Raw genomic sequence first — 13,237 nt, forward strand, 5'->3', positions numbered from 1 at the left:
ATGCAAACGACATCGAATGTAAATATCTCTGCTATCCCTAGAAGAGAAGAGCTGTCTCTTCTCCTGCCTGGTCAGACCACAGACTTTGTTCCAGCCCATTGCCATTTTCCAAGTGGAATTCAATCACATGACAGAGAATTCAGGTAGCTCTGTAAAAATTGGTTTGGAAGGCTTGCACAACATAGCCTGATCATGCAAGTACAGTGGTACCTCGGGTTAAGTACTTAATTCGTTCCAGAGGTCCGTTGTTAACCTGAAACTGTTCTTAACCTGAAGCATCACTTTAGCTAATGGGGCCTCCAGCTGCCGATTTCTGTTCTCATCCTGAAGCAAAGTTCTTAACCTGAAGCACTATTTCTGGGTTAGCGGAGTTTGTAACCTGAAGCGCATGCAACCTGCAGCATATGTAACCCGAGGTACCACTGTAACACGAAAATGCAATAGAAAATGTGGGACAACACTTGCTTTGACATGTTGTCTAACCTAACAAACACAAATGCTTAATGAATAGCTGGTGTTTAATTTTGTTGCAAACAGATCAATAATAAGTAGATCACCTGGAAATTACCTGAGCACGCTCGCTTTCAGAAGCCATGTTTATTAAATCAAGAGAGCTGCACCAAGAATGAATTCGACATACTGGGTGGTAGGTGGGAGAAAAAAGGTTTCTGAAGTCATGAGACCAATTGTGGCCGAGACCTTATGCAAGTCATATGAACGTTCGTGCCTTTCCAAGCTCTGGCAAACTGAAGGGGAAACGGATAACAAGAGAAAGGAAGAAGATCAAATCGTCGGAAGACAGGAGAACATGGGAGAGGTACTATGCGGAAACGCTTTCAAGTCTAATTGCAGATGTTGCCATGAAGAGATAGAAGACTCATCACAAGACACTATTCAGCCTAATGGAGCAGATTGTGTTTTGAAGGTAAGTGGTATTCCAGCCAGGCTTTGGAGTTACATATATGGGAGAAGGAAAAGGGATCATATTTTCCATGGGATGTATACGGAAATCTCTGTATACATCCCATGGAATGTTTAGTTCACATTTTTTTAATACCATCTGTTTATATATAAAAACCCCTCAAAGTGGTTAGGGTTAGTAATTATTTTTAATGGCTCTGAGTAGGACTCTCAATAGCAATAATCCTATGTAGCTGTGTTGCAAAAAAAAGCATGAGAGAAAGCAAGATGGTGTAAATTCATTGGCTCGACTAATAACGGTCGACTTACGTGCATTCTACTCAACACAGCCACGTATGCACACAGCACCAGTGTAAGAAATTGTGAAGAAATGAAAGATGTGGGCAGGAATATTTATATTTGGGTGCCTTATCTTTTGCCTTTTTGCCCTGGCCAGGCGAGAGAGCCAAACAAGATGCCAAAGCCAGTGGATTCAACGCAGCCACAGTGGTTCCAGACACTTCCGGTCCAAAAAGCTGGAAGACGGCGGCAACGCCGTCTCAGTGATCCTTCTCAGGAGCTGGATTTTGCTGCGAGGTTCCAGTGGGTAAGCTTGCATAAAGTGATTAATAAAAGGCATTTATAGTCATGTATGTGTTTAAAGGTAAAGGTAAGGGTGGCGCTGTGGGTTAAACCACAGAGCCTAGGACTTGCCAATCAGAAGGTTGGTGGTTCGAATCCCCGCCACGGGGTGAGCTCCCATTGCTTGGTCCCTGCTCCTGCCAACCTAGCAGCTTGAAAGCACATCAAAGTGCAAGTAGATAAATAGGTACCACTCAGGTGGGAAGGTAAACGGCGTTTCCGTGCATTGCTCTGGTTCACCAGAAGTGGCTTAGTCATGCTGGCCACATGACCCAGAAGCTGTACGCCGGCTCCCTCAGCCAATAAAGCAAGATGAGCGCCGCAACCCCAGAGTCGGTCACGACTGGACCTAATGGTCAGGGGTCCCTTTACCTATACTTTATGCGTTTAAAGGTAAAGGTAAGGGACGCGGGTGGCGCTGTGGGTTAAACCACAGAGCCTAGGACGTGCCGATCAGAAGTTCAGTGGTTTGAATCCCCACAATGGGGTGAGCTCCCATTGCTCGGTCCCTGCTCCTAGCCAACCTAGCAGTTAGAAAGCACGTCAAAGTGCAAGTAGATAAATAGGTACCACTCTGGCGGGAAGGTAAACGGCGTTTCCGTGCGCTGCTCTGGTTCGCCAGAAGCGGCTTAGACATGCTGGCCACATGACCCGGAAGCTGTACACCGGCTCCCTCGGCCAATAAAGCAAGACGAGCGCCGCAACCCCAGAGTCGGTCACGACTGGACCTAATGGTCAGGGATCCCTTTACCTTTACCTTTATGCGTTAAAATGTGCAGTCCAACCCACTGTAAATAAATTTGACAATAAATGTAATAGATGAGCCAATGATGATCACAGAATCATAGAAATGTAGAGTTGGATGGGTCCCCAAGGGTCATCCAGTCCAACCCCCTGCAATGCAGGAATCTCAGCTAAAGCATCCATGACAGATGGTCATCCAACCTCTATTTAAAAACCCCCAAGAAAGGACAGTCCACAACCTCCCAAGAGAGAGCATTCCGCTGTCAAACAGCTCTTACTGTCACTTGTTGGGGACATGCAAGTCAGACTGTGTTCGTTCCCGGCCATCTTGAATCCCATCACCTCTCTTTTTGGCAATAAACAGCTGCGGATTTGTTCCACATCATGTAATCAGCTGAAGATCAGCTGCTTATCCAGTTTGTCCGATGAATAATTTTGGGTAACTTCAAAAGCGTGTTCACTTCAATACCATACCAAATCAATCCAGTAATAAGTATCATCCGTTTTCCATTCATTGACAATATAGCCTGTGTTTCTGCTGGGTTTGAAACTCCTTTGTTAAATCTAGTATTGAATACAGGCTTTCTCTGTCCTCACCCACATCTAAGCAAAGAAGAGGTCTCCCGTTTGGAAATGCTTCATCCTACCTGAATCTGGAGAAGCTGAGTGGGAGTTCTCATTCCACAGTATACAAAGGAATCAGCAGGTGAGTGATATTACAGGGGAAACCTTGGCTACTCTTGCATTAGTTGAACCTATAATGATTAAAATGTATCAGATTAATTGAGCACCATCAACTTAAGCATCACATGATAGATGAAGTATTACAAGAAACATTCCAGAATGCAAAGAAAATGTTTGCAGAGGAAATGAAAAGTCTGATATCTGTGCATCTGTTCTAGGCTATAAAAAAAAGGTAGCTTAAAATAGTCATACTGAAGATAAGTAGTTTTGGGTCTAATTTTAGGCATTTGTAAACATTTGACGCGGGTGGTGCTGTGGGTTAAACCACAAAGCCTAGGACTTGCTGTACAGTTCGAAAGCACCTCAAAGTGCAAGTAGATAAATAGGGACCGCTCCGGCGGGAAGGTAAACAGCGTTTCCATGCACTGCTCTGGTTTGCCAGAAGTGGCTTAGTCATGCTGGCCACATGACCCAGAAGCTGTACGCCGGCTCCCTCGGCCAATAAAGCGAGATGAGCACCGCAACCCCAGAGTCGGCCACGACTGGACCTAATGGTCAGGGGTCCCTTTACCTTTTTAAACATTTGCAAAATGTTTTCTGAATGTTTATTTTATTTTTGTAATATTTTTTTAAAAAGTTTTCTTACACAATTATCTAAATATGATGCATACAGCAAAGTTTGCCTGACCTGGATTAGAGGACGTTTCACCTGCAGACACTGGGAGGGAAGATTTGTTTGTGAGTTGAAGATGGCACATAGACAAAGGTGTACCAGCTGGGCCATCAGGGCAGAGCTTTGGAGCAAAAGTCCACACACACACACACACACACACACACACACACACACACACACGGCAATTGCAGCAGGGCTGATGACATATATTTTGAATTAAGGGAAGAAATGCACATGACCATATGGAGAATTTTCACCCTCTACAAATAAGACTCTACAAATAATAATAATAATAAAGTAGAGACATCACCTTGCCAACAAAGGTCCGTATAGTAAAAGCTATGGTTTTCCCAGTAGTGATGTATGGAAGTGAAAGCTGGACCATAAAGAAGGCAGATCGCCGAAGAATTGATGCTTTTGAATTATGGTGCTGGAGGAGACTCTTGAGAGTCCCATGGACTGCAAGAAGATCAAACCTATCCATTCTGAAGGAAATCAGCCCTGAGTGCTCACTGGAAGGACAGACCCTGAAGCTGAGGCTCCAATACTGTGGCCACCTCATGAGAAGAAAAGACTCCCTGGAAAAGACCCTGATGTTGGGAAAGATGGAGGGCACAAGGAGAAGGGGACGACAGAGGACGAGATAGTTGGGCAGTGTTCTCGAAGCTACCAGCATGAGTTTGACCAAACTGAAGGAAGGCAGTGGAAGACAGGAGTGCCTGGCGTGCTCTGGTCCATGGGCTCACGAAGAGTCGGACACGACTAAATGACTAAACAACAACAACAAATAAGACCATTAAGTTCAGGCTCTAACATTACTTAACAAAATCACTGTTTAACTCCACTGCTTCCCTGCTGGAAAACTGTGGATGTATGTCATTAAAGCATATATAAATATATTGGGCAACCATTAAAAGTAGTGGGTTCTCCGTGCAAGTACTGTTTTCATGTGTCTGTAAAACTACATGTCATATAATACTATATGACCACAATTTGGAGAACAGGGGAAAGTTTTTTATCCTGTATTCTCAAAACTCGCAGAACATTGGTTTGCGGGAGAAGTTTGATTCAATTCGCATTTAAGGCCAACCAACCTAAATCACACTTTCTGAAATAATACACGAACTAAAATGCAGCCGTCCTTCAAAATTTGCACTTTCAGTGCATCTATCAGTAGAAGTAGCTTGCAAAAATGAATAATATTAAATAAAATTGCTTTGCAGAAAAATGTGTGCTAGAAGAAATTTGCACTACAATGTTGTTGAGTTTCCATGACTTCTTTTCCAATAATAATTGGAAACTGGTGTGAGAAATGTGGACCTCCTGCAAAACTCTACAAATGAGTAAAACAACTTTTAATTTATGGCAACACAACAGCATCATATTTCCTGACACAGTAGTCACTGATTGTTCTTTTTCTTTTCTCTTTCTATTATTTTAAATTTTATTCATTGCTTTTTGGTTACAGGTATACCAAATACACCGTTCTGTTTATGTAAAATTTAATAAAAATATAAAAAAATTCCTTCCTGTAGCACCTTAAAGACCAACTAAGTTAGTTCTTGGTATAAGCTTTCGTGTGCATGCACACTTCTTCAGATACACACACATGTGTATCTGAAGAAGTGTGCATGCACACGAAAGCTTATACCAAGAACTAACTTAGTTGGTCTTTAAGGTGCTACAGGAAGGAATTTTTTTATTTTGACTATGGCAGACCAACACGGCTACCCATCTGTTAATAAAAATATATTTTTAAAAATGTTACACGCATTAGTATGTAATACACAACTTGCTTCTTCAATGGTACTAAATCAGTTGACTGAACCAGTGGCTGAACTAGGTTGAAACAGTTTTGTGTGTGCCTTAAATAGTGGATCCAGTTGTTATGTATGGGGTTTCATCAGTTGTGCTCTGTCCCTTTAGGATATATGGACAACTAGTAGCTTTGAAAGTCATTAGCCTGAAGACTGAGGAAGGAGTCCCTTGTACAACCATAAGAGAAGGTAAGATATTCACCATCTCTGGTAGCAGGGCTCAGTCCCTGAATCCACTTTCTGTACCAGGGCCGAGCCCTACACTATAGGAACTAATAAAAGTGCGTCTACATACATGCAGAGTACCAGTTCCTTGCTGCCAAACTATCTCATCTAGCAGGGCCAGGCTGCCTCAGGCATCTGATTTGGGGGGTGGGGGGAAAGGGAGATGCATGTGGGATTTTCTGCCTCAGGTGCCTAAATAAACCTCATCAGCAGTACTATGCACCTTGACTTTAGGAGAGGAAACAATTTCCTGCTGTCTCTCAGGCAACCAATTATATCTGGCAATTCCTGGCACATACAATTAAGGAGGGCTCCTAGCACAAATGGGACGCGGGTGGCGCTGTGGGTGAACCACGGAGCCTAGGACTTGCCGATCAGAACGTCGGTGGTTCGAATCCCCGTGACAGGGTGAGCTCCCGTTGTTCGGTCCCAGCTCCTGCCAACCTAGCAGTTCGAAAGTACGAAATGCAAGTAGATAAATAGGTACCACTCCAGCGGGAAGATAAATGGTGTTTCCGTGCGCTGCTCTGGTTCGCCAGAAGCGGCTTAGTCATGCTGGCCACATGACCCGGAAGCTGTACGCCGGCTCCCTCGGCCAATAAAGTGAGATGAGCACCGCAACCCCAGAATTGGCCATGACTGGACCTAATGGTCAGGGGTCTCTTTACCTTTACCTTTACCTAGCTTAAATGACAATAGTATATTCCAGGGACATCCAACTTCCAGGGGACTGCGATCTACTCACATGATTAAAATCTGTTTCAGGTCAAGGTTGTTAAGCTTTTTTTAGAGAGGAGCGTCACGCGTTTTAGGGAGGAACAACCCGATTTTAGGGGCGCGGATTCAGGTCATAGGGAATATCCATTTATTTAGGTGTTTGGGTAAAATAAAATAAAAAACGCTCACAAACAGATCAATAATGACAGTCTGCCGCACAGAGGAAACTCCAGCTTCCGCTCTAGCAATCTAGACGATGGGGGGAGGGGGCAGGGCCGGATGGAGGAGCCAGCGATCTACCGTGATCTACCTTAACCTCCTGGGGATTGCCCAGTCGATCCCGATGGACCTCTTGGACATCCTTGGTATATTCTAAGAAACCAAAGAAATTGCAAGTTAAAAGGTAAAGGTGAAGGACCCCTGACAGTTCAGGTGAAGGTGAACGACCCCTGACACAAATGACTCTGGGGTTGCGGCGCTCATCTCGCTTTACTGGCCGAGGGAGCCGGCGTTTGTCTGCAGACAGTTTTTCTGGGTCATGTGGCCAGCATGACTATGCCGCTTCTGGTGAAACCAGAGCAGTGCACGGAAATGCCGTTTACCTTCCTGCCACAGTGGTACCTATTTATCTACTTGCACTTTGACATGCTTTCAAACTGCTAGGTTGGTAGGAACTGGGAGCGAACAACGGGAGCTCACCCCATCACGGGGATTTGAACCACCGAAATTGCAAGTTACTCAAGGGCAAAAAGTTACTCTTTTTGTTGGTGTGGTACCAATACCTATTTTGAGAGTGTTCTCCCGCCATAATTGTTTTCGTTGATCTTGTACTGGGCAAAATGTCCAGAGTTTTCTTGGTGTCTCTGAGTTGATGCATTAGATTAAGATTTTAATTATTGCCTTCAGGCCTTTAGATGCTCCCACTGATATAACATCCAAAAGCAGCTTGTTTAATTTTCCATTAAGACTGTTGCTTTAGTCTGCCTCTAAGTCCCAGTGGAAACATATTATTTTCCCCTGCTAAGGGGTAGATAAACAATTTAATGCCAGCCTCTAGAAAGAGCAAGGGCTGCAGAAATAATTTCTCATGGTGCTCCTAATTTTTTGTTCTTTCCCCCACTCAGCTCTGCATTTCCTAATAGGGGTGAGCAAAAAATAAAATAAAAAATGATCAAGATTGACAGGTAGATCTCTGGGGGATTTAACAATAGTCACAATTGAAAAAGGTTTTCTTTTTCTTTTCTAAATTTAGTTACTGTGATTTAAAAAGTTTGCGGGGAGGGAGAAAGGACTTACAGTGGATTTTTTTGTGAAGGGTTATCTGTTCAGTTGAAGTTCTGAACATATATTTCTGGCATGTAATATGAGCACATACTAAGAGGCACTCAGTTTCTTATATCTAGGTATATGACATCTAATCACTATTTTGCACCTGTCTCCATTTGTAGATCTTGGGGTGCTAGTGAAAAAGCAAGGTATAGAGATCCCACAACAAGTCTGAAGTCTGCCCACCCCCATCCTAACTCATCCTGAATGAAATCGTGCATTGGGATAAATGAAAAAGACTAGATTTTGTCCAGCTAAGTCAGTATTTCCCAAACTTGGGTTTCCAGCTGTTTTGGACCACAACTCCCATCATCCCTTGCTAGCAAGACCAGTGGTCAGGGATGATGGGAGTTGTAGTCCAAAAACAGCTAAAGACCCAAATTTGGGAATCTTCCACTTCCTCCCGCAGTTTGGTCAAACTCATGCTGGTAGCTTTGAGAACACTGTCCAACCATCTCGTCCTCTGTCATCCCCTTCTCCTTGTGCCCTCCATCTTTCCCAACATCAGGGTCTTTTCCAGGGAGTCTTCTCTTCTCATTAGGTGGCCAACGTATTGGAGTCTCAGCTTCAGGATCTGTCCTTCCAGTGAGCACTCAGGGCTGATTTCCTTAAGAATGAATAGGTTTGATCTTCTTGCAGTCCACGGGACTCTCAAAAGTCTCCTCCAGCACCAGAATTCAAAAGCATCAATTCTTCGGCGATCAGCCTTCGTTGATTCGCATAAATATGGAAGGAGTGGGAATGTACTAAATGTGGAATAAGCAGTAATGTGAACATATCCAGAGTCGCATACAACCCGAAATTAGTAGGAGAGGGTAGTGTTCTTTTATGCCAGCATCTGGGGCTTTGCCCTGTGCTGTCATTGAGAGAGCCCAATATCTAGGCTGTTTTGGCATCGTAAAGGTAAAGGGACCCCTGACCATTAGGTCCAGTCATGACCGACTATGGGGTTGCGGCACTCATCTCGCTTTATTGGCCTAGGGAGCCGGCGTACAGCTTCCGGGTCATGTGGCCAGCATGACCAAGCCGCTTCTGGTGAACCAGAGCAGCGCACGGAAATGCCATTTACCTTCCTGCCAGAGCGGTACCTATTTATCTACTTGCACTTTGACATGCTTTCGAACTGCTAGGTTGGCAGGAGCAGGGACCGAGCAACGGGAGCTCACCCCGTCACGGGGATTTGAACCGCCGACCTTCTGATCGGCAAGTCCTAGGCTCTGTGGTTTAACCCACAGCGCCACCCACGTCCCTTTGGCATCTTGGTTAACCTCTAATAAGAAAAGCATGGTGGGAAAGGTTTCTAATTTTAACTGTTCTATCGCTTCTGAGGCATTCCTCCTGTTTAAGAAGAACACAAATTGGGACCAGCTCCTGCTCAAAATTCCAGGTGTGGAAATGATGGGCAGTTGAATTTGACAAAGCAGTCTTGCCTTGCTTTCTGTGCTGTTAAATTGTTTCCCCCTCTCGCAGACAGCAGGCTGACCCCTATTTATGTGTCCTTTAGCATCTCTCCTCAAGAGCTTGAAGCATGCCAATATTGTGCTCCTTCATGACATCATCCAGACCAAGGAGACCCTGACGTTAGTCTTTGAGTATTTGGTGAGTTGATTTTCTCAGGTTTATTTAGGGTTTGTGAGCTTTCTCACGAGCCGGTAAACAAACCCTGGGTCCTATTTTTGCAGTGCTACACAGCGTTTTATAGCAATGCGTAAGAGTCCATCATGGTGACATATGTTTCTTGCTTGCTCCCCCTAATTGCCTTTGAGAGCTATCTTCTCAGATCCCTAACTTCTCTTAAGTAACAGCTGCGTTTTAAAAACATGCTTCATTTGCAGAAAAGCTGGTAGGAACTGATTACTCTTGCAGCTGCCATGACAACAGACTCGTAAAACCACTGGTTTGTTCGTTCACAAGCACACATGCAAAAACCTTTCCCTCCCTCACCATTTGAGTAATGATCCTTGTAAAAGCAGCACAAGCAGAGAAATACAGTGGTACCTCGGGTTACAGACGCTTCAGGTAACAGGTTACAGACTCCGCTAATCCAGAAATAGTACCTTGGGTTAAGAACTTTGCTTCAGGATGAGAACAGAAATCATGCAGCAGTGGTGCAGCAGCAGCAGGAGGCCCCATTAGCTAAAGTGGTACCTCAGGTAATAATAATAATAATAATAATAATAATAATAATAATAATTATTATTATTATTATTATTATTATTATTATTATTATTATTATTATTATTATTATTATTATTATTATTATTATTTATTATTATTTGTACCCCGCCCATCTGGCTGGGTTTCCCCAGCCACTCTGGGTGGCTTCCAACAAAGACCAAAAATACACTAAAATGTCACACGTTAAAAACTTCCCTGAACAGGGCTGCCTTCAGATATCTTCTGAATGTCAAGTAGTTGTTTATCTCTTTGACATCTGATGGGAGGGAGGTTAAGAACAGCTTCAGGTTAAAAACAGACCTCCAGAACGAATTAAGTTCTTAACCCGAGGTACCACTGTAAAGTCGTCAAGCTGTAAAGCTAAAGGTAAAGGGACCCCTGATCATTAGGTCCAGTCGGGACCGACTCTGGGGTTGCGGCGCTCATCTTGCTTTATTGGCCGAGGGAGCCGGCGTACAGCTTCCGGGTCATGTGGCCAGCACGACTAAGTTCTGGCAAACCAGAGCAGCGCACAGAAATGCTGTTTACCTTCCCGTTGGAGTGGTACCTATTTATCTACTTGCACTTTGACGTGCTTTCGAACTGCTAGGTTGGCAGGAGCAGGGACCGAAGAATGGGAGCTCACCCCGTGGCGGGGATTTGAACTGCCGACCTTCTGATCAGTAAGCCCTAGGCTCTGTGGTTTAACTCACAGTGAGGTATATGTAAATTCTCCTACCTTCTGTGTACAATCTTCTGGTGATACTCTGACAAACCTTTTGTGGGATTAATTCAGTCATGGTGTGGGGACCCTGAATTCCTCAGATCTTGTTGGCTAGTTCTCTCTTCAGCCCCAGCCAGCAAGGCCTCATCTCAAGGATGATGAGAATTGTTGTCCAGGAGCATAGGTAATGCCACGGGTTTCCCATTCTTGCATTAATCCTACAGAAGGAAGTGCAACCTCCATTAAGAACAGGCCAAACAAACGGCGAGACTTTTATATGCCCAAAGATGGAAAAACTCATTATTACCAACAGTGGAGGAATGCTTGTTAAAATTAATGGACTTAGCTGAGGTGGTGAAATTGACATGCTTAATCAGAGAAAAGTCATTGTTAACATTTACTAAGGATTGGTAACCTCTCATAGATTTTTTGCATGAAAAAGAAAAAGAAATAAAGACATTTGGATTTGAGGATTGAAGAGAACAATCAATAGAAAGTGGCTTTATTAGGTGTTATATTGGAGTGGATGACGTGAGTAATGCTCATATATAGCACTGAGACAAAGAATCGGAAATTCTTTAGTTCTTAACTTCCTTCCTCTCGTAATTCTGGATTGTTTTATTGATGTTTTAATATGCTGTAAACCGCTTTGAGATTTTTATTTAGAAATATAAAGCGGTATAAAAATGAAATTAATAATAATAATAATAATAAACCTTTTTCTCTCTATATCTATCTCTTTTCACCTTTCTCCTCTTTTCTTTCTTCTTTTTGCCTTTAAATTAACATTTTAGTTTGGACAAAATAAGGATATTTGTTAATAATCTTTGTATTTTTATTACTAAACCCTAATAAAAATGTATTTTAAAAAGAAGAAGAACAGGCCAAACAACACCTCCACAGCCAGAAGGGCCACCTGCCAGCAGCCTCCATAGTGTCTGGATTCTGCCTCAATTTCTTAGCTCTCATCTTAATCTTCTATTGACTCCAGGCATAGCTTTTAATTATCAAAATTGCAGAAGGCAGAGAAGGGAAATGTTCCTTCCCCTGCTGAGATCCTGTAGAAACATCTCGTCTGAAGCTAATATTTGTACTGGGACGACATGCACACATACACTGGCCCAGAGGAGGGATTTTCCTCAGGACCTCAGCAGGGATGGAAAGGGTTAAATGACCCCTCCCTGGTTGTTCTCATTCCGCTGATTGTCAGCCGCTCTCCAGCAGATGCAGTTTGCCCTTTTAAAAGACTCCTACATCATGAAAGTATCGCAGCCCATGTTAATGTACTTTATATATTGTGATATCTTGCTCGCATGGTCGACACACTTTTAAATGGCTGTGTGTTGAAAGTAAAGATGGATTCAGATCATGATCTTTTGCCTCAGCATAGTTCAAGGAACTGGCATCGATCAGTGTAGTACCGTATTTTTCGCTTTATAAGACGCACCAGACTATAAGGTGCACCTAGTTTTTGGAGGAGGAAAACAAGAAGAAAAATATTCTGAATAAGGCAGAAGCCAGGAGAGGTGCTTCGCTGAAGGGGCACTGTGCAGAGAGGGAGAGCTGTGCAACGTCCCTTCCGCGAAGTGGAAGGAGGAATAGAAGGGGTTCCGTTCCTCCTTCCGCTTCGCTGAAGGGGCGCTGCGCAGCTCTCCCTCTCTGCAAAGCACCATTCGCTCCATTAGACACACTCATATTTCCCCTTACTTTCTAGGAGGAAAAAAGTGCGTCTTATGGAGTGAAAAATACGGTATTTGTGTGTCCCCAAGGCACACACAAAGCTCCAGGAGGAGAGTTTCCATCTCCCCATACAATGCCCTACTAGTTTCATCAACAAGGGGCTGGCAGGAGGCTTGTGCAAGGCACATAACATGTGGTTGCATGGATTTTGCAGAAAGTATCTAAGAAAATTGGGTTCACCGCCCTCAATTCCATTTCCTGTCTATTTATTTAGCACACAGACTTGGCACAGTACATGTCCCAGCATCCTGGTGGGCTTCATCTTTATAATGTTAAGGTAAGTTCTTGAAGAAAAATGTACTGTTCTTAAGTGTGCAACAGTTCAATCCTATGCATGTCTACTCAGAAGTAAGTCCCATTGGGTTCAATAGGAGGCGCTCCCAAGTGAGTGGACATGGGATTATAGCCTAAAGCTCATATGCCAAGAGCAGCTCTGGTTATTGGATAGATTGTTTCACTGAACTGAGGAGACTTGGGACTCAGCTACACAGGTCAATTATAACATTAAAAATGTGACACCAGATGGCGCTGTAGAGCAGCAATCTGAAGTCAATGGTAAACTGCATTGTGAGCTATATATATTTTCAGAGCAGTTTTTTTATATCTGTGTAGATCCAGCCTTGGTTCAAATCTCTGGTTGGTTGGTTGGTTGGTTGGTTAGTTGGCTATATATTTATTTTACAGTTTCTGTCCTGCTTCTAAGCCCAGGCATGGGTGCTCAAAAATTATCAGTTGCAATAAAACGAGGTTTGGTTTTTTCTTCTTCTTTTTCAAAGAAATCAGTTCCATTCATACATAAATACAACTACGAAGCTCATTTAGCAAGTCTCTCTCTTGCAGCTGTACCTATCTTGCAGAGGTCTTGCAATAAATGAAACCTTGAAATGG

The 13,237-nt window shown here is 43.5% G+C and overlaps 1 protein-coding gene and 1 long non-coding RNA gene across 2 annotated transcripts in view; one reads left to right on the plus strand and one right to left on the minus strand.

Annotated features, from left to right (window-relative positions):
- The first annotated feature begins 334 nt into the window (after nt 1-334).
- The window catches only part of CDK15 (cyclin dependent kinase 15), a 65,475-nt gene continuing 52,572 nt past the window's right edge, over nt 335-13,237 (plus strand). The window contains 7 exon segments of the mRNA XM_081181146.1: nt 335-797; nt 800-925; nt 1,358-1,507; nt 2,895-2,992; nt 5,570-5,649; nt 9,233-9,327; nt 12,564-12,626. Coding sequence (XP_081037272.1) covers nt 714-797; nt 800-925; nt 1,358-1,507; nt 2,895-2,992; nt 5,570-5,649; nt 9,233-9,327; nt 12,564-12,626 — 696 coding nt within the window. The 5' untranslated portion in view covers nt 335-713.
- The window catches only part of LOC308581894, a 60,957-nt gene continuing 53,877 nt past the window's right edge, over nt 6,158-13,237 (minus strand). The window contains exon 3 of the long non-coding RNA XR_014005346.1: nt 6,158-6,330. This is a non-coding gene — a long non-coding RNA (uncharacterized lncRNA). The remainder of the gene's footprint in view (nt 6,331-13,237) is intronic.

Source organism: Podarcis bocagei (assembly GCF_964188305.1).
Source record: "Podarcis bocagei genome assembly, chromosome: 1".
NCBI lineage: Eukaryota > Metazoa > Chordata > Lepidosauria > Squamata > Lacertidae > Podarcis > Podarcis bocagei.